The sequence below is a fragment of the Talpa europaea genome (genome assembly GCF_964194135.1).
Source record: "Talpa europaea genome assembly, chromosome: 7".
NCBI classification, from domain to species: Eukaryota; Metazoa; Chordata; class Mammalia; order Eulipotyphla; family Talpidae; genus Talpa; species Talpa europaea.
Genome location: NC_140074.1, coordinates 118,798,511 through 118,822,106, shown reverse-complemented (window position 1 = coordinate 118,822,106; position 23,596 = coordinate 118,798,511). Strand labels below are relative to the sequence as shown.

The following is a 23,596-nucleotide window of genomic DNA, read 5'->3' as shown; positions in this document are numbered from 1 at the left end:
AATTACACTCTAAGATGTAAAGAAAAAAATTCTGTGAAGAACTAACAAATCTCAGTTGAAAAACTAAAGAACAAAATGGAAATTCTGGAACTAAAAGCTATAATATCTAATAGAAAACTCATTGGACAAGCTTAACAACTTAAGATGTCAGTCAGGGGAAAAAATCAATTACAATACAAAACACAACACAACACAAAAAACAAAAACAAACAGACAGGGCCTCTCTGGTGGCGCAGCGGTTGAGCGCTGGGTTGCGAAGCTGCCCGCAGCCTCTGCGGCGCCAGTTCGATCCCCGGCTGCTCCCCGGCCACAGGAGGAGGGTCCCACATGGCGCGCAGACCTCTCCTGCCGCCCGCTGCTCCCCTCAGCAGTGTACTTCGGTCCTTCTGCCTGCTCTGCTCCCCGCTCTGGCTCTGGTGAATTCTCTCACCCTCCCGCGCTTCTGACTGTACCCAGTGCATGTATAAACAAAAACAAACAAACAAACAAATAAATAAACAAACATGCCTCTATTAAAAAAAAAAACAAAAAAAACAGACAATTACAAACCAGAGACATCCTGCAGGGGAGGAGGAGTGAGAGGGATCAGAGAGAGGGAGGGAGGACCACAGGGGACTGTGGGATGGTCCATGCATGCATTAGTGAAGGAAATTCTGTGGGGACTACACCTGAGTGGGGGGAAGCAAACATTATTTAAAAATGAACACTGGGGGGCCTCCCCGGTGATGCAGCAGTTGAGCGCTGGGCTGCGAAGCTGCCCGCAGCCTCTGAAGCACCAGTTCGATCCCCGGCTGCCAGGCAAGGGTCCCACATGGCACGCAGACCTCTCCTGCCGCCTGCTGCTCCCCTCAGCAGTGTGTTTCGTCAGTCTGCCTGTCTGTTCCCCACTCTGGCTCTGGTGAATTCTCTCACCCTCCCACGCTTCTGGCTGTACCCAGTGCTTGTATAAATAAATGAATAAATCTTTAAAAAAAAAAAAAGAGCAACACATATTTAAAAAAATGAACACTGATGTAAAAAATATATTAAAAAATTAAATTAAAAAAATTAAGATGTCAGAAGAAAGAGTAAGTAGGTTTGAAGATATGTCAATGAAAGTATTCAATCCAAACGAGAGAGAAAAACATTAAGTGGGGAAAGAACAAAGTGTTAGGGAACTGTGAAGTCTAATAGACATATAATTGAAATCCTAGAATGAAAGTAGAAAGAGAATAGAGCAGAAAAAGTATTTGAAGAAATAATGGCTAAACATTTCTCACATTTAGTGAAAAACTTAGTTTTATAGATAAGAAGTTCAGTGAACCCAAGTAGAATAAATTCAACTAAAATCACACCTAAGCATATCTTACTCTAACTGCTGAACCGAAGTAGAGAAAATCTTGAAAGCATTCAGAGAAATAAAATATAATAGAAAACAACAATACAGAAAAATCTCTGACTTCCCATCAGAAGCAATAGAGGCTAGAAAATACTGAAATGCCATCTTTAAAGTACTGGAAGATAGCTGTCAATCCAGAATTCTCTATCAAGTAACAATAGCCTTTAAAATTGACAAAATAAAGATATTTCCAAATAAGTGAAAACTAAGCAAAGTTGTCACCCAGTACTAAAATTGCTAAAGGAGGGCCTCCCTGGTGGCACAAGGGTTAAGACGCAACCTATGAAACTATCCGCAGCCACTGGAGCACAAGTTCGATTCCTGGACAGCCAGGGAGCTACCCACATGGCGCAGCAGACCTCTCCTGTCTCACCTGCTGCTCCCCTCAGCAGTGTATTTCAGTAGATCTGCCTGTTCTGTTCCCCACTCTGTCGCTGGTGAATCCTCTTACCCTCCACACCTCTGGCCTGTACCCCAGCTCTTGTGTGCATAAATAAATAAATCTTTTAAATAAATAAATAAATAAATAAAATTGCTAAAGGAAACTCTTTAGCCTGAAGAGAGATGATACCAGAGGGAACTCAGGTGTTCATGAGAAAATGAAAAGCACCATTAAGAGAGTAGGAGGAGGGGAGGGGAGGGCAAGAACACAGGGAAGGGAACACAATGGTCTATGGTGGCAGAATGTGGGTGAGTTGGTGGTGGGTGCACTCTGGTGGTAATATCTGATGGGGGCACCCCAATATTATCTCAGTCAAAAATAATTAAAAAAAGAAAAACACCAGAAATGTTAACTATGTAGGTAAATACAAAGTGCTAATTCTTTCCTCTTTATTTATTTATTTATTTATTTAAAAGATTATTTATTTATTTATACAAGCACTGGGTACAGTCAGAAGCATGGGAGGATGAGAGAATTTACCAGAGCCAGAGTGGGGAGTAGAGCAGGCAGAAGGACCGAAGTACACTGCTGAGGGGAGCAGTGGGCGGCAGGAGAGGTCTGTGCTCCGTGTGGGACCCTCCTCCGGTGGCCGGGGAGCAGCTGGGGATCGAACTGGCGCCGCAGAGACTGCGGGCAGCTTCGCAACCCAGCGCTCAACCGCTGTGCCACCGGGGAGGCCCTCTTTCCTCTTAATTTAAACTTTTAAGATACAATTACTCTGTAGATAATTCCTTTTATTCTCCCTGGGTCAGTTTTTAGGGAGGCTATGGAAAAAGAATAGTCGTCTAAAGAGGAAATTTGCTGCAAAGTCTTTCAAAATGGTTTCCTTGCTAAATTTGGAATGCTCAAATCTGAAAAAGTTTAAGTAGCTAACATTTACAATTCTTTTCTTTTCAGATATAAAACCAAACGTGGAATTGAAAAGCACTCAGGAGCAGTCAGTGGCCACAGGTAACGTCAAGTCTTCTTTCTCTAGAAATATACCTTTGCTGCAATTATCAAAGAAAAGGAAATATCCTGATTGCAGAAAAAATGCTATGGGAATGTGGTTGTCTCTTCCCGGTGCAAAAAGAACTCACCCATTTCGATCATATAAACTCTTTGGCATCATAGAGCCAAACTACACTCCACCTAATTTTGGTCACTGTTGTTTTTAAAAATATTTTTTAAATGTTTTCAATTGATTAGTTTAATGAAGACAGTTTGGTTGAATAATACAGTGGCTTGTTTTTGAATGACTTTCACTCTAAAACAGTGGTCAGTAAAGGGCCAAATAGTAAATATTTTAGACTTAGTGGGCCACATAGGGCTCTGTTGCATAGTCCTTTTTCTGGTTTTTATAACACTTTAAAACTGTAAAAACCATTTCTACCTCCTGGGTTCAAACCAAAATAGGCCATGGTTAGATTCAGCCTTCAGGCCATAGTCCGCTGACCCCTGCTCCATAATAAATTATAAACATTAAAAAAATTATTTCCTTAAAATAACTTCTATGTTTTCTCCATTGGTTAACTCACTTTGATTTAGTCAAAACTAATGTTATAAAATTTACCACTAAAGTACCTTTTTGTGTTAATGTGAGTTGTAGCTTCATGTTTTTATTGAACCTGTAACTCATTTTAGTTTCAGGTATGCCCTTTGTGTTAGTCAGGTTTGAGAAAAGCGAACCACTGTTTAGAACAGTGTCTTGGAGTTAGATGTAACAGTTATATAGAGTGAGTTACATCACTCTCAGAGTATATGTTGCAAAATACAGAAATTAGAAACTTGGCCTATTTATAAATCAAAACATGAGTCCATTATGATCACCTTGTCAGGACCTCTTAGTCATGGATTTAATGAAATATGTTTCCATTTTACCCCCCCCCCCCATTCTAATGGAAGTCCTACTTCAGGCGTTCAGTCATGACTGTTGCCGACAGAAACACCACTTCTGAGTGTCTCCTAGTCTCCAGCCCAGCTTAAATGCCACAGGATTCCATGTTTTGTTTGTTGCATGTAGTTGGTACTCAGTAAATAATTTTTTGAAGATTGAGAATGTCAAATGTATAATTTTTCAGTCCATGTCTTTTGTTACCATCTTTTTGTTAAGCTACCATGCTTATCTGTGAAATAATTCGTTATGTTGTTCCTCTTCTCTTCCAATGCTGTCAGTATATATGGTACAAAATCACATTTCCACAAGCTTGACTTTTTTTTTTTAGTTTTTTTTTTTAAATATTTATTTATTTATTTGTTTATTTATTTATACAAGCGCTGGGCACAGTCAGAAGCGCGGGAGGGTGAGAGAATCCACCAGAGCCAGAGGGGGGAGCAGAGCAGGCAGAGGGACCAGGGTACACTGCTGAGGGGCAGCGGGCGGCAGGAGAGGTCTGCGCGCCACCACAAGCTTGACTTTTAACAAGTTTGCTATTTATGTGAATACGCTTTTATTTTGTCTACACCCTTTTATTATAAACTCCTCCCATGACACTTTATTTCTCCCTTAATCTCTTGTCCAAGTCAACATTATAGACTTGTGCGATCTCTTGTCCGAGTCTTGCATTATAATTGTGAGCTTGTCTTATCTAATATCTGCTAAGTATAAACTCCTTGAGGGTAGGAATTATGACTTATTCATATCTGTAATTTTGTTGGTACTCCAGAATGCCTGGAGAAATAAAAGAACTTGGGAGCCAATATGTTCTCCACGGAGTCACATACATAATGTGAACAGAAAGGGAAAATAAGATTTAATATACTGAAGCTTACAGGCTTCCTCCCAGGAAAGCATCTTTCCAAACTGGGTTTTGCCAGTATTTTCAGGCTCACTATTTCTAATCACTAAATACTAAATACTAGTACTTTTTTTTTTTTTTTTTTTTTTATAGAGGCATGCTTTATTTATTTGTTTGCTGGTTTGTTTGTTTGTTTTGTTTATACATGCACTGGGTACAGTCAGAAGCACGGGAGGGTGAGAGAATTCACCAGAGCCAGAGCGGGGAGCAGAGCAGGCAGAAGGACCGAAGTACACTGCTGAGGGGAGCAGCGGGCGGCAGGAGAGGTCTGCGCGCCATGTGGGACCCTCCTCTGGTGGCCGGGGAGCAGCCGGGGATCGAACCGGCGCCACAGAGGCCGCGCGCAGTTTCGCAACCCAGCGCTCAAGCGCTGCGCCACCGGGGAGGCCCTAGTACTTTTTATTTATAGACAACTTTTGCATCCTACTGAATATTGTGGGACATACTAGAGGAGAGAAAACTGCTGTCCAGATGAAACTTGAGTACATTTTAATTCAGGTGAAAGAACTATTCCAGAAAATCATGTCTAATGGAAAGGTTCATGACCCTGGGCATATTTCTAAACCTCAGGAGTTGGCACATTTATCCCACTTGGTGTATATGTGAAAAGGACACTATCACAAAGGGTTGCATGAAGCTGAAATGGGAGTCTACTTACATGTTTATAACAGTCCTTTCAAGTTAACTGAATAATTAATTTTTTTTTTATCTTCTAGAAGGTCCAGTGATTGTGAATGACTATGACTTAACCAAACCTCATGAAATCGAAAATGTGGACAGTGCAGAAGGCCCAGCCAATGAAGATGAGGATATGGGAGGTGAGTCATAATGTACAGACTAAAAGCCAATGGTTGTAGATGCGGTTGAAGCAAATTAGGAAAAGTTGCACTTGTGAGTTGAATTGGGAGTAATAGAACTTTGTTCACTTTACAGATATCTACATTTAATAACTCACTATAGGATATCTACAAATTTTAAGAATTTAAGGTGTTCAATGTTCAGGTTATACTAACTTCATTTAAAAAATAATGCTTATTTTACTCTTTTCTGTTGTAAAAATAATACATGTTCTTTTTTTTTGAATTTTTTTTGAGTTCCAAATTTTTTTCAATTTTATTTTTATATTCCTCATACAATTGCAACCCACTTATTTTGACCCCATTTCCTCCTTTTCCCACCTCCCCCAAATAATACATGTTCTTATAGAGAGTTTGGGGTGTTTTCCAATACCAGTTGCCAATTCTCCTATTCTCCAGATACTGACTGGGTGCCCAACAATGCATTTCTATTGTGGTACTAACTAACGCCTGGAGTCAGCACCGGACCCGCAGGTTCAGGCTGAGTCCCGCAAGCCTTCCCTCACTTCAGACACCAGTTGAACGTACTGCGTCCCCACCTCAGGTTACCTGTACTTCTAGCCACTCTGGCTACAGATTCCAGGTTTCCCACAGGGGACTCCCCCTCTGGTTCACTGATTTGCTAGAATGACTCAGAAAACCTAAGAAAGCACTTTATTCACCACTAGCAGTTCATTATAAAAGACACAACCTAGAAACAACCAAATGGAAGAGATGCACAGAGCAAGGTGCAGGGATGGGGACGCAGGGCTTCCCTGTTTGCTCTGGGCACGCCGCCCTCCTCTCTCCTGGGATCACAGTGTTCACCCACAAGAAGCTCTCTGAATCGCTCTCTTCAAGGGTTTTTATTAGAACTCAAGCTCTGGTTCCTCCTCCCTCCCCAAAGGTCAGTGGGTGGGGCTTAAAGCTCTCACCCGCAAATCATTTGGTCTTTCTGGAGACCAGCCTATCCTGAGGCTCTGGGGGCCCCAATCTAAGTCACTTCATTAGCATAAAATCAGTTGAAGGGGATTTGTATGAATAACAAATGACACTAACCTCTGGAGAAGTTCCATGGGTTTTAGGAATTCTGTGAGGACCTGGGGACAAAAACTACCAATGTGGAAACTTCATAGACATATAAAGGAAAAAGAAAAACCCACCCCTATCCTAATGTCCAAAGGCAGTCTATATTTCTTTGTTAACTTATAGTATACTTGCGGACATTTTTGTGAATTTTGAGCATTATATTTGATACTAATGTTGCGCACATTTAATACTGACTTTGACGTAGATATATCTGATCACTGTTGCTCTAGGAATGTCGCTCATATCTGATCTTAGATATCATTTCTTCAGAGACTCCCTGACAACCCAGTCACTATTTTAACACAGGATCCTATTTAAATTTTCTGCGTGGCACTTACCAGGGGTAATTTTGGATTTTTGTTGATTGTGTCTCTCCCTCCAACCTTCATGAGCCAGGTTCTTGGACTGTCTTTTTTACTGCTGGGTATTTGCAGTACCTGGAATAGCACCTAGCCCACAGTAGGTGTGCAATAAATATTTGTTGAGTAAGTGACTAAATGAACACTTTAGGTTAATATGTGTGTGTGTGTGTTTCTTAAAGGAAGAAAATAAAAAGAAAAAAAATAATTCCTCGGACGCTTTTGTCAGATTCTTAAGGGATCAGGAAATAGTGTTCTATATCTAAAACTTCTGAGATTCAAATCACAGCTTCAACTAACATTCCAGCTCTGCCTAACTATACATTAATTTGTACCCGTTCTTAACCACAACGACTGAAAAATGCTGCCTGGCACAGGATGTGGTCATTTGTGCTGAGGAAAGGCATATGGTGTTCTACAAGCTTCATGCAACTTCTTGAAGGTGTCATTCATGGAGTTAGACTCAGAATGAGGCGAATGATAACCATGCCTTTAGCTCTCATTTTTCTGCATTCTGGTGGGTAATGCCTGACAGTTTATGTTTGAAATGATACAATTTTTGATCTGGGAATGTATAATTTATGTTAGAATTTGTTGTGGGTTCAGAAGTAAGCCTGTGAGTTTTATGTATTCAGGTCATTAAGGGAGAAAAAGAGTTAAATACTCAAACATAAACAAGAAAACAATTTCCATCCAACAATAGGAATTGAAAACAAATATTCTAAAAACTCATGTTAAATAACAGAACTTCAACTGAGGCAATTTTAAAACTCTAATGGGCTTCATTGAATGATTCACAGATTGGGCAGCATCTCATCTAGCAGGTGGGAAGAGTCTCTGAAAAGCTGTACAAGAACCAAAGGTTTCAGAGGCAGGGAGGAAAAGACAAAGGAAGGGGGAACGATTTCAGGCTTAGATAACCTACTCATGGGGAGTGAAAAGAGGCTTGTGTAGCAGATTATCTCATCCTCCTTTGGAGAATGGAAAAGATCACCTCATTGGTGCTCACCAGAAAATTCCATGCTGGCCACTTAGGACTACATTCCCCAGGGAAGCTGAATCTAAAGTTCAGTTAGAGTTTAAGTCCTGGTGAGCTTGGCACAAGCATTTCCATCTTGGTCCTGTCATTTTCTCTTTAATGCTGTTTGGTGCAGCATGCCTCTGGGAATCCATACTGTAGGTGGCAGGGCTCTGCATTTTGACCCCCCTCCACAAGTACTTTCAAGGGGAAGAGGTTCTGTCTCTGCTCCACTCATTTGCGGTCACTGTGGACTGCTGTAGCTGTGTAGGCCACGTCTATCTCCTTACCTATGTGCATGAATTAATGGGGCATCTGTGTGTGTTTCTTGGGTTCTAGGGATCTGGGAGTGTCATGCAGTTCTTGCAGAGACTAGAAGATATGATCGATCTAAATAATTTGGGAAAGAACCTGACTCATAAAGAAAGGAATAGGCTAACTTTAGTTTTAAAACATTAATTCATTATTTTATAACTGTTGTACTGTTGTACAAACTAACTATGATACTACTAATGTTGACACGTAATCTGGGTCATATACCTTTGGAAAGGGTTATGACCAGGGCCCTGCTTTTTAAAATGATATATCGTCAGGATGTGCAAGTTATACCTGCAAAATTATTAAATAATAGAATTGGAAAATAGCATTGCCTGAGAGAAGATATTCCAGTTGAATAATGAGTCACTCCTCAAATACACAGCTTCAAAACATCAAAACTAGGATTAGGGGGCCTCCCTGGTGGCGCAGCGGTTGAGCGCTGGGCTGCGAAGCTGCCCGCGGCCTCTGCAGTGCCAGTTCGATCCCCAGCTGCTCCCCGGCCACCGGAGGAGGGTCCCACATGGTGCGCAGACCTCTCCTGCCGCCCGCTGCTCCCCTCAGCAGTGTACTTCGGTCCTTCTGCCTGCTCTGCTCCCCGCTCTGGCTCTGGTGAATTCTCTCACCCTCCCGCGCTTCTGACTGTACCCAGTGCATGCATAAACAAAACAAACAAACAAATAAATAAAACATGCCTCTAAAAAAAAAAAAAACAACAAAAAAAACTAGGATTAGGATTAGGATTATACATTTAAAAGCGATTAGAAAATTTAGCTCATGTAACATATTTAATATAGGAATGATTGTAAACAATTTTAAAGCATATTTAGTTCAACGGAAACATTTTTAAAATAATCCTCTGAAAATTACAGAAACTAAGACCTGCCTTGGGATGTTTTAAATTCAGAATAATTGCAATCATGTATTGTATAATTTACATATTAAAGAAAAGAGATGTTATGTGCATCTATCTAAGTTTCCAGCTCTTAGGAAATAGTTCCATACAAAATTTCAGACTCTGATAGAAATATTCAGAAATATTCAATTTTTCTCTTGTGGAAAGACAGACTAAATTTTTAAGAGAAAATGTCTTTCCCCAACTAGAATTGTTGTTTGAGAAAAAAAAAAAAATTATTATTTGGCAAAGACTTAAAAGGTATTAACATTTAAAAAGGTGTAACATTTAATATATCAGTTTCCCACCTCACAGATACTCTGATCATTTTTTAACAACATGTTCCTAGGATCCTAGTGCAAGAGTTGGCAGACTTTTCCTATAAAGGGTGAGACAGCAAATGTCTTAGGCTTTATGGGTTGTTCTATTTCCACTGCAGCTCCTCAGCCCTGCTGCTGGAGTACAGTAGCCATAGAAGATATGGGCTTAAGCGGGTGCGGCTGGGTGCCAGCAAAGATCTTCCCTCACTTATCATGGGTGTGTGTCCTGATAACCTCACCCTACTGTAAATTGAAAATATGGTAAATTGAAAATAGTTGAAATACATCTAGCCTCCTGGACACCCTGGCTTAACCTAGCCTGCCTTGAATGTGTCCTAAACACATACATTAGCCTGTAATTGGGCAAAATCATCTAAAGCCTATTTTATAATAAGGTGTTGAATATCTCATCTAATTTACTGAAAACTGTACTGAAAGAGAAAAACAGTCTGGAGAGTGCCAGTTGTTTATCTGGTGAGTGCATGGCTGACGGGAAGCTACTGCTCTCCATCGGTATTGCTAGACTGGGAAAAGAGCAAGATTCAAAACTGGTAACGTGATTTCTATCAAATGCATATTGCTTCCCACCATAGTAAAGGCAAAAATCAGAAGTCAAAGCATCTGAAGTGGAGGGAGACCATCTGTAAATTTATTTACGAAAATAAGCATTGGGTCAGAGTTTGCCTGTGAACCATAGTTTGCTGACTCCTGGCCTATTGTGTACATTTATTGTGTAGTGAGTTAAGAAAGCTTTGATTCTTGAAAGGAACAACATTCATAGAAAAATTTCAAAAAAGCCTCAATGGGATATTTATGGGGACCCCCCTGAGGAGTGAAATCAAATACTGTACAAAAATGAAAAACAATGTAAAAAAATTTTTTTTGAATTAATAAAAGAAAAAAGCCTCAATGGGGAGTCTAACACTATTTTTTTTAGCTAAAAACATGTGACAGCTATATGTATGTGTTATATAAGATATATACACACATATGTAATGTTTGTCATACACATATAGCTTTATGGCATGACAATTTACATAAATTAATTAGTCACCAATAAAACCTTATGTGGATTGAATGTTGTATGGCCAGTTAGTTGTGTCCTCCTTTCTTCCTGAGGATTTGAATCTAGTAGACTAATGCACTGGAGATCTGTACATCAACTCAGGTTTCTTTTCTCCGTGAGGCCTACTTGCACTATGGCAGCTTCCCTGAGTATAGTGTTAGAGCTGGGGTTTGGAGGGTGTTTGATTAGTACTTGTTTATAGTCTCTCTGGAGAATTGCGCCTGACCAATTTTCAGCCCATTACATTACAGATATGTTGAGAAAGAGTCCTAGTAGCCCACAGTGACATCTTTCTAGAATTACCTACCTATGGAGAATGCTGTAGTGTATAAAGATACTGAGTTATAGTATTGTACACCTGAAACTTTAATGTTATAAACCAAGGCCACCTCAATAATATATATAAAATAAAACACGAAGCACATAAAAATACCTATGTGTGAAGTGATACAAGACCTGAATTGAGGGCCTCCCCTGGTGGCGCAGTGGTTGAGCGCTGGGCTGCAAAGCTGCCCACAGCCTCTGCAGCACCGGTTCGATCCCCGGCTGCCAGCGAGGGTCCCACATGGTGCGCAGACGTCTCCTGCCGCCCGCTGCTCCCCTCAGCAGTGTACTTCGGTCCTTCTGCCTGCTCTGCTCCCCGCTCTGGCTCTGGTGAATTCTCTCACCCTCCCGCGCTTCTGACTGTACCCAGTGCTTGTATAAATAAATAAATAAATCTTTAAAAAAAAAAAAAAAGACCTGAATTGAAAAGCACAAGAGATGAAGGGATTCAGAGTTCTTTCTCCAACACACTCATTTATTCCTGTTATTATTTTTCTTCTTGGTGGTGACTAACTGCAACTGTTGTCAAATCTCAAGCAGTAGGAAGTAACCCCAGGTATCCCCATGTCTTATTTCTGTTTTGGTCAGATGAGTGCTAGAAGTATCACTAGCTCCTCACTGATCCAGAGACATTGGGACTTTCCCATTGGATCTAAAATGGCATTGAGATACCTAATGTCAAAAGCAGATGTGAAAACAATATTTATAACATGCCATAAGATATGTTGCTTACCTGGCCTGTGTTCACAGAGAAACACAATAAAGTAAAAGCCTGTGAACATAAGGGCTAGAGGCAAGATGTGCTTAATGGTGTGTACCCAGTGCTGTAACTAGGTGGAGATGAAACAGGAGATGGTGGAATATCTCCCAGCAAGACCCTGTAGAAGAGAAATGCAGTTTAGGGCAGAAGGACCGAGGTAGAACCTCACATCTTTTTGTTTCAGTCCTCATCTTTGCCATTTCCCATTGGAAATACAGAAGGAAAGATTTAGTTACTAGCAGGTATGTATTGAGCAGAATATTGTCATCCACTTGCATAGGCTGGTGGCGTTTTTCTTCTTTGAATAATTCAGGAGTGTAAATTTGGTTACTCACTGCCTGCATGGAACATGTTGCTGGCCACCATTTTCCAAGAGCCCCTTAACAACTGCCATCTCTGCCTTTACCGGGACCGTGTTCTGGAGCTGCTATGGGGCAAAGTGCACAACTGCATGATCCATCCCTAACCACCATCAGCATCAGCTGTTAATCTGCCTGCGTTGCATGCATGCTTACCCTTTGTATTAGTTTCCCAGAGCTTCTGTAACAAATTACCATAACCTGGGTGGCTTAAAACAACAGAAATTTATTCTAGAAATTGCAAATCAAGGTATTAGCATGACCAGACTCCCTCTAAAGACACTAAGGAAGACGACTTCCTCGCCTCTTTCTGGCTCCTGGAGGCTCCTGGCCCTTGCTGGGGATCCTTGCTGCTGCAGCGTGACTATGCTCTTGTAGCTTCTTCCAGGTGTGCCTTTCACGCCTTCTCCTTGTCTTATAAGGACACCAGTCATTGGATGAAGGGTCCACCCTTAAACCAGTGTGACCTCATCTTCACCAGTGACATCTACAGTGACCCTATTTTCAAAAAGTCACATTATGATGTTCCTGGCAGACATGAATTCTGGGGGGAGCACCTCAATACACTTATTCCATGGTCTTCCAAATCTACAAATGAATATGTCATAGACCTGCTACTCATCATGAAATAGATTCCTTTTCAATGGATTGTACAGTGGTGATCATTCGCTTACTTAATTACTTCTGTGTCTGAGAGTTAGTGCCATGCCTGATTCCATGGGAAAAGCTAAACTTGATCCTTTTTTGAAAGGCCTTAATGTTTCAATATCGGGACACTTTGTGTGGTGCTTAGATCAAAGATAAGCATGTTCATTAGAAAGTTTGCTGGGGAAAAAAAAATCATTGTCCCCTCCCCTAGGAGGTCTTGCTGCTCACCTGGGCTGGGGTGGGGGGTGTGGAGGGGGGGTCCTTCAGTAGCTGTTCAGGCAGTCTCAGTCTCTTTTGAGGCGTACAACTTTCTTGCACTTATGAGAAATACAAACTACTTTGATGCTTCTGAAGAGGGTGGGGGGGAGGGAACCAAGCCACATTTGTGGTTCATGGATGCTAATTACTGCTACATTTAGATGTGTGAAGGAGGGGGCTATGGCTGGAGCGAGCTGGGAGAGACCAAGTCAGCCTCGCCTGGGTGCTCACTGAGGTTCCAGCGGTCCTGCTCAGCACACGCAAATAGATGCTTCAAAAGGAAGTGCCTTTTTTTTTATTATCAAAATATTACATCTCTCAAACCCAAATGAAGACCTGTTGCTCATGGGATGCAGGGTTATCTTACAAAATCAGCAGTGTTTTGCTGCATTAGTTCACTCACAGGGGATTTCTGGCAGCGTTCACCAAGGGCAGGGAGGCTTACAGTTCCACTGTATCAAGTGGGTAAGTTCTGTTGGTGATAAAACCCAGGCACCCCCTCCCTCCTTGAATCTTTGTAACAAAAAACTTCTCTGGATTTTTTTTTTAAACGGAGCTGTATATCACAGTGAGTTCAAAAGAACACAAAAGAAGGTATTTGACACCTGCAGAAGAGGAAAGGACAGATGTAATGGTTCCTTAGTGTGTCCTAGAGACTCTTCCCTCTTTCTTTTGCTTTTCTTTAACTGTGGAGCAGTAGTGCTGGTGCCTCCTGGGAGCAAGAGCAAGAGGCTCATGAAACAGAATGTAGATCCCAGTCCAGTTGGTTGGCAGTGTGTGAGAAACACCCGTATGTGCCTGCTAACTCTCAGAGCATCTTTTCTTGCCAAGTGAGTTCAGCTGCTCAGGCTGAGTTTAGTGTGTGACCTGGGCCATGTGCACCCTGGTGTTTGGTGACCTGCTGAGGGATAAATAAGAGTCTCAGGGGTATGCCCCAGTCAGCTCAGAATTGCTTGTTACATTTTCAGGAATTTTGTGAGTTGGCTGCCTTGGAGTTGGTAGCTTGAAATGGCATGGTATTTAAACCACTGGCATCAGCAAGTGCTACGAATAAGCCCTTCCCCCACTCTGAATTGGTATTTAAGCATTTCCCAGCACACCACAGGTCTGAGCACTGAATGAAATCCTTCTGGCTCACTAGGTCATCGTTTTTCATAATTTGTCATCCCAAAGGGGCCTTTTTTTGGTAATTAGCATAAAGGAGATAGTGTGGGGAGATGAGAAGAGTGCATGAGAGCTCTTGATGACATGGTGTAGCATCCAGAAATTCTAGCTTTAAAGTATTGTGAAGCTACATTATAGGAAAGTTAAGGAGAGGTAGGGGAGTTTTGGTAGATACTGTTACAAAAAACACAAAACAACAACAGTGACATTTAGACACAACTGACCATATAAAACTTAAAAGTCCCTATGTCCTACCTAGTCCCTTAACAAGATTTTTATCTTGCTTCTGTCACAGAAGGGAGAAAGAGTGGCCAGTTGGAGGCAATCACTGGTCTTATTATCTCCACATTTATAATATGGCGTTGTGGCAGAGAGTCTTACTGTGCTTTATTGTCTCTCTTTTATGCTGAACTTTGGGATATACAGTAGATGTTCAGTATTGATCATTTTCTCATTCTGCCTTTCTGTCTAACCCTCCCTTTGTCCATTCATCCTTTGATGGCTCAGTGCTGAGTACATAACTGCTGCTTGATAACATGAAGAAGAGCATGTTTTGGCAGTAGGGTCCTTATTAGCAGTGTTCTTCAAACTAGGGTCTGGGAACTTTCCAAGGGTTACATGGCTGTGGATGATGCTCAGATAGTCAGTCTTCAACTCCAGGATGTTCTTTCCTAAAACTGACCTGCCCTGTAAAGCTGCTGTCTCTGAGGCCCTTTGCCATCTCCCCTTCACAATGATCCTGCACTTTATAAAAGAAAGGCTCATCTCTTAGACCTTCTTACCTAAATATTATTTCTTTCCCCGTAAGGTACAAGTACTTCAGGACACCAAACAGAGGGGCAACCGGCTGATTTCTTTAATCAAACTTTCATAAATGCATCCCTATCCATCCATCTCTTTGAGATGTTTTCCTAACAAATTTTACTTTTCACATTTAATCATTATTAATCAAGATTTGCAATATCCTATATTGTTTCAATAATTTGTCTGCTAGTAATTGTAATGATAAGTGAATCCAGAAGAAATTTTTTTTAACACATAGCACTTCGTAGTAACAATAAGTTTTATTTATATGTAAATACTGCTGTTGTTGTTGCAGAGACATATGATAGGATGAGCAATAAAAGAATAGAAGACTCAAATATAAAATAGTAGTACATAAGAATAAAATTCTATGGGGAATGTAAATGGAAATAGGAGTCCAAGGAGAATATTTCTGATTTATTTTTTAAATAAATATTTCTGATTTATTTTTTTTAAAAGCTGTTCATGTGTTTTTTTTAATTTATGATGGAGTAAATCAAATCATTAATGCTTAGGTCCTACTAGTTACATTTGAAAGGGTGCAATAACAGTTTAAGCCATCAATATTTACAATAAACAAGGTTTTTTTCTGTTAAAACTTTTAATTATGATGAAAAATTGTAGGTGTTAGCTTAATATCTACTTAATGTCCACTCCACTGTGTATCAGGGAGAAACATAAATTTTCAAAATTCTTTTGAAGGTGTTTGAGCAAAAGATTTAAAGACTATTTACTGCTATGTAAAGTATATAAAGTATAACACAGAGGAGCCTTCAATTTTAGCCTGAGTAAGCCATTTAAAGGCCTACTATAGGGCCTCCCTGGTGGCGTAGCGGTTGAGCGCTGGGTTGCGGAGCTGCCCACAGTCTCTGAAGCGCCAGTTTGATCCCTGGCCACCGGGCAGGGGTCCCACATGGCCACCAGACGAGGGTCCCACATGGCGAGCAGACCTCTCTTGCTGCCCGCTGCTCTCCTCAGCAGTGTACTTTGTCAGTCTGCCTGCTCTGCTCCCTGCTCTGGCTCTGGTGAATTCTCTCACCCTCCTGTGCTTCTGACTGTACCCAGTGCTTATATAAATAAATAAATAAATCTTAAAAAAATAAAAAATAAAGGCCTGCTATAATGTTTCTCAACCTGAGATCTTAAGGTTTGAGAAGCCTCTCCGAATTATGTGAAATTTTGTGCTTATGGGTATGTGTACATTTTTTTCTGGGCAAAAAGTGCAGTCTTAAAGAAGTCCTCAACCCGGAAAAGATTAGAAAGCCTTGATCAAAGTGTGTATGGTCTTGAGACTTCTTACTTTGTTGTTTCTATAGTAGTTTCATATGTAATGGTCTATAGTATTACTTCCAGCAGAAGCAGTTTGGGTTCAGTTCTGTGTGTATGTAAGATAATAGATACTAATTATGAAAAAAGTCATAAAAAGGCACAATCTCCCCTTTCTTTATCCCTGACCTGAAACCTAACCTTTGACAATCTTTGAATTTTATTTTTTGCTGATTCAAAGGCCTTTCCTGTTTTTTTAAGAAAATTTTGATTGGGAAAGTTGCAAATGTTTCCTCCATAGAAAAATGTTCCATGGAGGCTTGGAAAATAGTTTTTGAAAGAATAGCTGTCATCTGCCTCTGACATTCTGCTATGTATTTTCTTCTAGTATCTCATTCTCAGCTGTCTAATAATAGAGTGACATAATATTCAGGCTTAGAATTAGAAAAATTACATTTGAAAGTGCCTGACAACACAGCAATTTAAAGCTTCGCATTTTAAAGAGTCACACACAGCAGCAGATGAATGAAGATGTCAGAACCAGGCCTGAAGGAGGGCCCTGGTAATCCAGCCCTTGGTGTATAACCTTCAAACACCAATAAACAAGATTATCTGGATTTAACATGTGACCTTTCTCATTCTGACTGGTAGGTCCAGATGTTTTCTCATTCAGCCGCCTGGTTGAAATCTTGTTTTTTAACGGACAGCAATTGGATCTACATTTGAAGTTGTACGAATGACAGTTTTGAAAACTGTTCTGCATTGGATGACGCTGTCTAAACAGTAACATATGGAGACCCATGGTTTAATAATCAAAAATAATTTGTGACCTTCCCCATAATAGATTTGTTAATTATGTCAACTGAATAAGTAAAAATGGGCTCGTGGTAGGTATTTTGCTATATTAGTTAGTCTGGTGGCATTAAAAACATTGACAGGATTTGTTAGAACCAGCCTTTTCTGCACCTGCGTCTACAGAAGCAGAAATCCCAGTCCTGCTTCTGCCACCCTTTGTTGCCCTCAAGGAAGTTCATAGCAGCCCTAGAGAAAATAGAAAAGGCTCTTTATTAGCTTCTCTTAAGTCACTCTAGGCTTGTGGCCATACTTCTCATCCATCAAAATCTGGACACAACTTTTATTGCATCTCTTCATTGCTGGAAACCCAAAATGATTTCTGGCAGTTTTTAGTGAACTATGCCTTCTTCACCATCATCTTAATTTTCTGGTTTAGTCCTTCAGGTTGTAGTAATTTTCTCTCTGTGACTATAGAGGAAAGATAATTCTTCCTTTTGTTCTTTTCTTATGGGGGACTAAACTCACATCTCCAGGTGAATCCTTAGAGTGCTTCCCCATGGACTTCGTACCACTGTTATACATCAGAGACAGTGCTCACTAATTAGTTAATAAAAACCCATAGCCGGGCCTCCCCGGTGGCGCAGCGGTTGAGCGCTGGGTTGCGAAGCTGCCCGCAGCCTCTGCGGCGCCGGTTCGATCCCCGGCTGCTTCCCGGCCACCGGAGGAGGGCCCCACTTGGCGCGCAGACCTCTCCTGCAGCCCGCTGCTCCCCTCAGCAGTGTACTTCGGTCCTTCTGCCTGCTCTGCTCCCCGCTCTGGCTCTGGTGAATTCTCTCACCCTCCCGCGCTTCTGACTGTACCCAGTGCATGTATAAACAAACAAACAAACAAATAAAGAAAGAAAAACATGCCTCTACAAAAAAAAAAAAAAAACCCATAGCCTTAGGGATGTAATGTATAACATGATGCTGGATGATATATATGGAAGTTGTTGAGAGTAGATCCTAAGAGTTCTTATTACAAGGGTGAAAACACACACACACACACACACACACAAACACACGCACACATTTTTGTATGTATATGAGATGATGGATGTTAACTAAACGTATTGTGGTATTCATTTCATGATATATGTAAGACCTCAACATATAGGTGTATATATTGGGGTTGTCAGAAAAGTCATGATGCATTTTTGCTTGAAAAACAGAAAAAAATATGTCATGGCTTTGCTAACAACCCAATGCAATGCTATATATCAATTATATCTCAATAAACCTGAGAGAAAAAGGAAAAAAATGGTCATAGCTTCATGCAGCACACTAAATTATTAACATAATGGAAAGTGAGGCATAAAAAGACATAAAAGCACAAAATAGGATAAAGAAGTAATACAGTTAGAAAATTTGAATCTTCATGGATTTTAACACAATGTAGAAAGAAGGCAAAAATCTTGCTTTTTTTTCCTAAGAAAAACTTAGGAATTCTCTGAAGTGGGTAATATGATGACTAAGTATGGGAGCCGTCCTGTAAGGCCAGCTCTTTCACAGTTGGCTGTTCTAGCCTCCTTTCCTCATGCTAAGTGGCAGATGCACCTTGTGTTGTTGTTTTTTTTTTAATACAGCTCTTAGCAAATTCTTTGAAAAGGGCATAAAACCAGTTGCACAGCAACAAAAAGAGTTAAAGATAGTCTTATGAGGATTTGCCATTTGTGATTAATTATAGCTCAAAAGCTACACTAGTCAGAATGCTTTTTGTAGTGTTGGGTGAAGAGTAAACTGCCTCTAAAGACAGATAATCAGTGTAGTCAGCTATCAGTTGTTGCTTTCTTTTTTTATGCTTATGGAATTCTTGGGCCTCCCTGGTGGCTCAGGGGTTAAGTCACAGTGCTATCAAGCTACTGCCAGCCACTGTAGCATGAGTTCAAGCCCCAGCCAGGGAGCTAACCCACATGGCGCAGCAGACATCTCCTGTCTCGCCTGCTGCTCCCCTCAGCAGTGTATTTCAGTAGGTCCACCTATTCTACTCCCCACTCTGTCTCTGGTGAATCCTCTCACCCCCTGCACTTCTGGCCTACACTCCAGTTCTTATATGCATAAATAAATAAATCTTTTTTAAAAACCCACCAGCTCTAATGTGGTTATAATAGTCTACCTCTTAGTGTTCAGTGATTTTTAATAAATTCACAGAGTTGTGTGACTAGCACCATGTTTTAGACCATTTCTATCACCTGTTCCTAATCCAGACAACCACTAGTCTGATTTCTGTCTCTATACCTTACCATTTCTGGAAATGCCATACAGAAAGAATAATAACAATCTGAAATTTTTTGCTTCTTTCACTTAGCGTAATGGTTTTGGTTTATCCAATTTTGCTTGTATCAGTACTTAGTTTCTCTTCACTTCTGAATCATATTCCATTGTATTGATGTACATGTACATTTTGTTTGATCACCAATTGATGGATATCCTGATTTTTTCCATTTTTTGGTTTTATGGATAATGCTGCTATGAACATTTGTGTACAAGTCTTTGTTTGGAAATATGTTTTCATATCTTTTGGGTAGATATCTAGGAGTGGAATTGCTGGGATGTACAGTACAGTTATGTTTAATTTTATAAGAAATCTTCTAAATTAGTTATTAATTACTATGTAGCACCTTACCCCAAACTTTATCAGCATAAAATACAAATTTTTTATTTCAGGAATATAGCCACATCTTATCTGGGTCCTTGGCTTCACAAAGCCTTGCAATCTCAAGACTGCAACAAGGTATCAACCTTAGACTGAGGTCTAATCTGAAAGCTCATCTAGGGAAGGATCAGTTTCTAGACTCACCCATGTCATTGTCAGGATTCAGTTCTTGGGGTGAGGCCTCATTTCCTGTCTGGAGGTTGGTAGTGTTGCCTTTCTTGTTTATTTTATTAGAGAAGCACCAGAGAGAGAGCAAATGAGAGCAAGATGGAAGTCAGTCTTTTATAATTTAATAAAAGAAATTATTTCACATCATTTCTACCATGTTCTATTAATTAGAGGCAAATTATCTAGGTCCATCCCACATTCAAGGGGAGGAAATTACACAGGATATGAATACTAGGAGTCGAGAATCATAAAAGGCTGTCTATTGTATTGCCTAGCTTATTGGCATGTTTATGTAAATGTAAAACTGTAAAATGTAAGCATATAAAACATGCAGTTTTACATTTTCACCAGCAATATTTAGGGTTCCATTTTCTCCACATTCTTACCAGTGATCGTTATTGTCTGTCTTTGTGATGATAGCCATTCTAGTGGATGCAAGTGGTATCTCATTGTGGTTTTAATTTACATTTCTTTAATAACTACTGATGTTAAGCGTCTTCATTTGCCTATTATTCATTTGTATAATTCCTTTAGTGAAATGTCAATTCATATCTTTGGTACCCTTTTAAATTGTGTTATTGGTAAGATATTTTCATTTATGAATCATGCTTTTGGCGTCATATCTAAGAAATCTTTGCCTAACCCAAGGTCACAAATATACTATGTGTCAGCTCCTATGCTAGGCCTTCATATATATTGTTTTTGCCTAATTTAATTACCGTAACATCCCTGTAAATGATATCATCATCCTTGTACAAATGGGAACATTCACAGAAATCAAGTTACTTGCTGAGATCACATAGCTAGTTAGTACAACTTGAACCTAGATTCTGTCTTACTACAAAGCTCATACTCTTCCATCAGAACTTTTTTTTTAAAAGACATTCAAATCTATTTCCAGTGGGTAGAATAAGAGTGAAATAGCATATTGTCCCTTATAATTATCAGAACCCATTCTGATGTTGTTTGAATACTGTTAGTAGAAACATCTCTATTCATGATCACTAAAAGCTGTCTTTTGAAATAGTAAGGGGCATGTACTCCAATTCGTTGGCTAGATTCCATTCTAGTTTCTTTCTGCCAGATAATTCTTTTCCCAGTTTCTGGTGGAGCTTGGATGCCTCTTTGCTTGCAGCCCTGAAATGTGTTACTGGGCAGCTGTTAAGCAGTTGTTATACTCTGCCCCCAGGGACAAGTTTGTTCCGATGACAAGATCACTTATTCCCTTATATGCTTTAATGTTCACCTAGACAAGTCAGTGCTGACTTTCTGCCAGGTTTCTTTGTGCTCTTATTCCATTATTTGTCGCCAAAGAGAAGAATAGAGGAAGCAGAGAAGAAGAAAAGTCAAAATAACATGTAGCAGATGGTAAATCTTATATTGTTTTGTACATGTTGTTTTAGCTAATTTCATGTTAAAAAAGAATAAGAATTTAAAAATTTTAATCCCTAAACTCATTTCCTTCTCTTCCTTGAATCCTCTATTCCCTTTGGGTCTGGTTGGTGTACCTTAAGTTGTAAATACAATTTATTGTTTTCCTCTGCTGTGGCCTTGTACAAAATAACAACCTGTTAAATTTTTTAAGAACACCTCCAACCTTAATTTTGTATTGAAACAACAAAATAATTGTTCACTTCTTTTCTACTTTCCTTTCTTCCTTTCATTTCATTTGTAAATAGTATGTTCCAAACACAGTGCTAAATGTTAAGGATCAAGTGGGAATACTAGACAGTCATTGACATCAAGCTGCCACTGGGTAACAGGGAAAATGGGGGGCCTCCCCCGGTGGTTCAGCCGTTGAGCGCTGGGCTGCGAAGCTGCCTGCGGCCTCTGCGATGCCGGTTCGATCCCCAGCTGCTGGGCGAGGGTCCCACATGGTGCACAGACCTCTCCTGCTGCCCGCTGCTCCCCTCAGCAGTGTACTTCGTCACTCTGCCTGCTCTGTTCCCTTCTCTGGCTCTGGTGAGTTCTCTCACCCTCCCGCGCTTCTGACTGTACCCAGTGCTTGTATAAATAAATAAATAAATCTAAAAAAAAAAAAAAGAAGAAGAAGAAGAAGTTTCTGTGGGACTCTCAGGGAAAACTGGGCTGGAAATACAGATTTGGGGACCATCAACAGCATCGGGAGAAGGGAAAAAGTGAAAAAAACAGGAGGTTCAAGTAATAGCTTCCTAGAGATCATTCACACTGAGTAGAGAGAGAAGGAGGTATAAACAGAGGAAATGCATAAATAAGTGAGGTAGGAGTAGGACCAGGCAGGAAAAGAGGTTAGAGAAGAGGTTCAGGAAACAGAAGCTGGTTGGTAGCATTCTGTCCCACAGTGGTGGAATAGGAGGGGCAGAAGCGGGACCACAGCTGGCAAAGAAGTCCCTGGAGACCTGGTTATTGCTGTGGGACTTGGACCTTTCCCTGAGGTGTCATGAAGAGACACTCTGGATACTACACCTGAGCTTCAAATGTTGTAGACAAGTTAGAAAGTGGTGAAGCAAACTGACTTAGTACAGTACTTCTTCCCCTGCCTGGCCTTCTTCTTATCACTAAATTATTTCAGACTGCCCAAGATATTCATTCAAAACCTATAGTAACTGGATCCTCATAGAGGCTCTCAAATCCAGATATTGCCAAAGCCTCCCCCTACCGTCATGATGCTCATAGTCTCTGTACGAAATGAGCACAATAACTGTATGTCGGAGAACACATACTACAAATACCAAGAATGACTGACCTCTAGAGAGAAAAAGCATTGTCATTCTTTCCCTTAGCCATATCCTGAACTTGGTACAGTAACAGTCAGGATGTTTTTTAGCCAAGTTAATTGTATTTGTATAATATTTTTAAACATTTTCTAAGAAGTAAATTATAATGTGCTTTAACTTTTTACTGAATTCTTTAAAAGAGTAGATATTGTTTCTTCTTCCAAATTGATAAATGAAATTTCTACCACATAGTTTAGTCTATCTTCATGTGTTTATACAATATCTAGCACATCAGCCTCTTTAAAGTTATTTTCATTCATTATTTTTCAACAGATAGTGATTATTTCTCAGAAATATAAATACAAGTGTGTAATCTCATAGGTAAGCTAATCAATTAAAAATGATCATAGTTATAATAGGCAGAAGTGAAAAAATTCTGTATATTTGTGTACTGCTTTATAGTTTAGAAAAAACTTTGATATATCATGTCTTTCCATCCCACAATTCTAGATAAAGATTTGTGACTGGATAGTGGTGAGGTGAATGTAGCATATATGCATACTCATATTCAGTGCTGAACACCTGAAACTTATATAATGTTATAATGTTGTGCTACTTCAATTAAAAACTAATAATAAATAGGGCCTCCCCGGTGGCGCAGTGGTTGAGCGCTGGGTTGCGAAGCTGCCCGCAGCCTCTGCGGCGCGGGTTCGATCCCCGGCTGCTCCCCGGCCACCGGAGGAGGGTCCCACATGGCGCGCAGACCTCTCCTGCTGCCGGCTGCTCCCCTCAGCAGTGTACTTCGGTCCTTCTGCCTGCTCTGCTCCCCGCTCTGGCTCTGGTGAATTCTCTCACCCTCCCGCACTTCTGACTGTACCCAGTGCTTGTATAAACAAACAAACAAACAAATAAATTTAAAAAAAAAACAAAAAAAAATAATAATAATAAATAAAATAACTGAGGGAGGAGAGAGGGGGAGAACTGTAGCTGTCCCCATGGCATCTGAAGAGTGGAGCCCAACTGAACAGCTGGAACCTTATCTATTGCTGATGTGCATTACTGTTGTTAAAAGTAATAAGCCTTTTCTTGTTGTAATGGAGAAGCAAAGATTCACATCGAAATTATTGAACAAAATTATTTTTATTATTCAGGCACAAATGAGGTA

At 40.3% G+C, this 23,596-nt stretch overlaps 1 protein-coding gene across 1 annotated transcript in view; it reads left to right on the top strand.

The window, feature by feature from the left end:
• The window catches only part of IKZF3 (IKAROS family zinc finger 3), a gene marked incomplete at both ends in the record, with an annotated part of 66,599 nt that overhangs the window by 21,398 nt on the left and 21,605 nt on the right, over positions 1-23,596 (top strand). Inside the window, 2 exon segments of the mRNA XM_084237978.1 lie at positions 2,718-2,771; positions 5,314-5,415. Coding sequence (XP_084094104.1) covers positions 2,718-2,771; positions 5,314-5,415 — 156 coding nt within the window.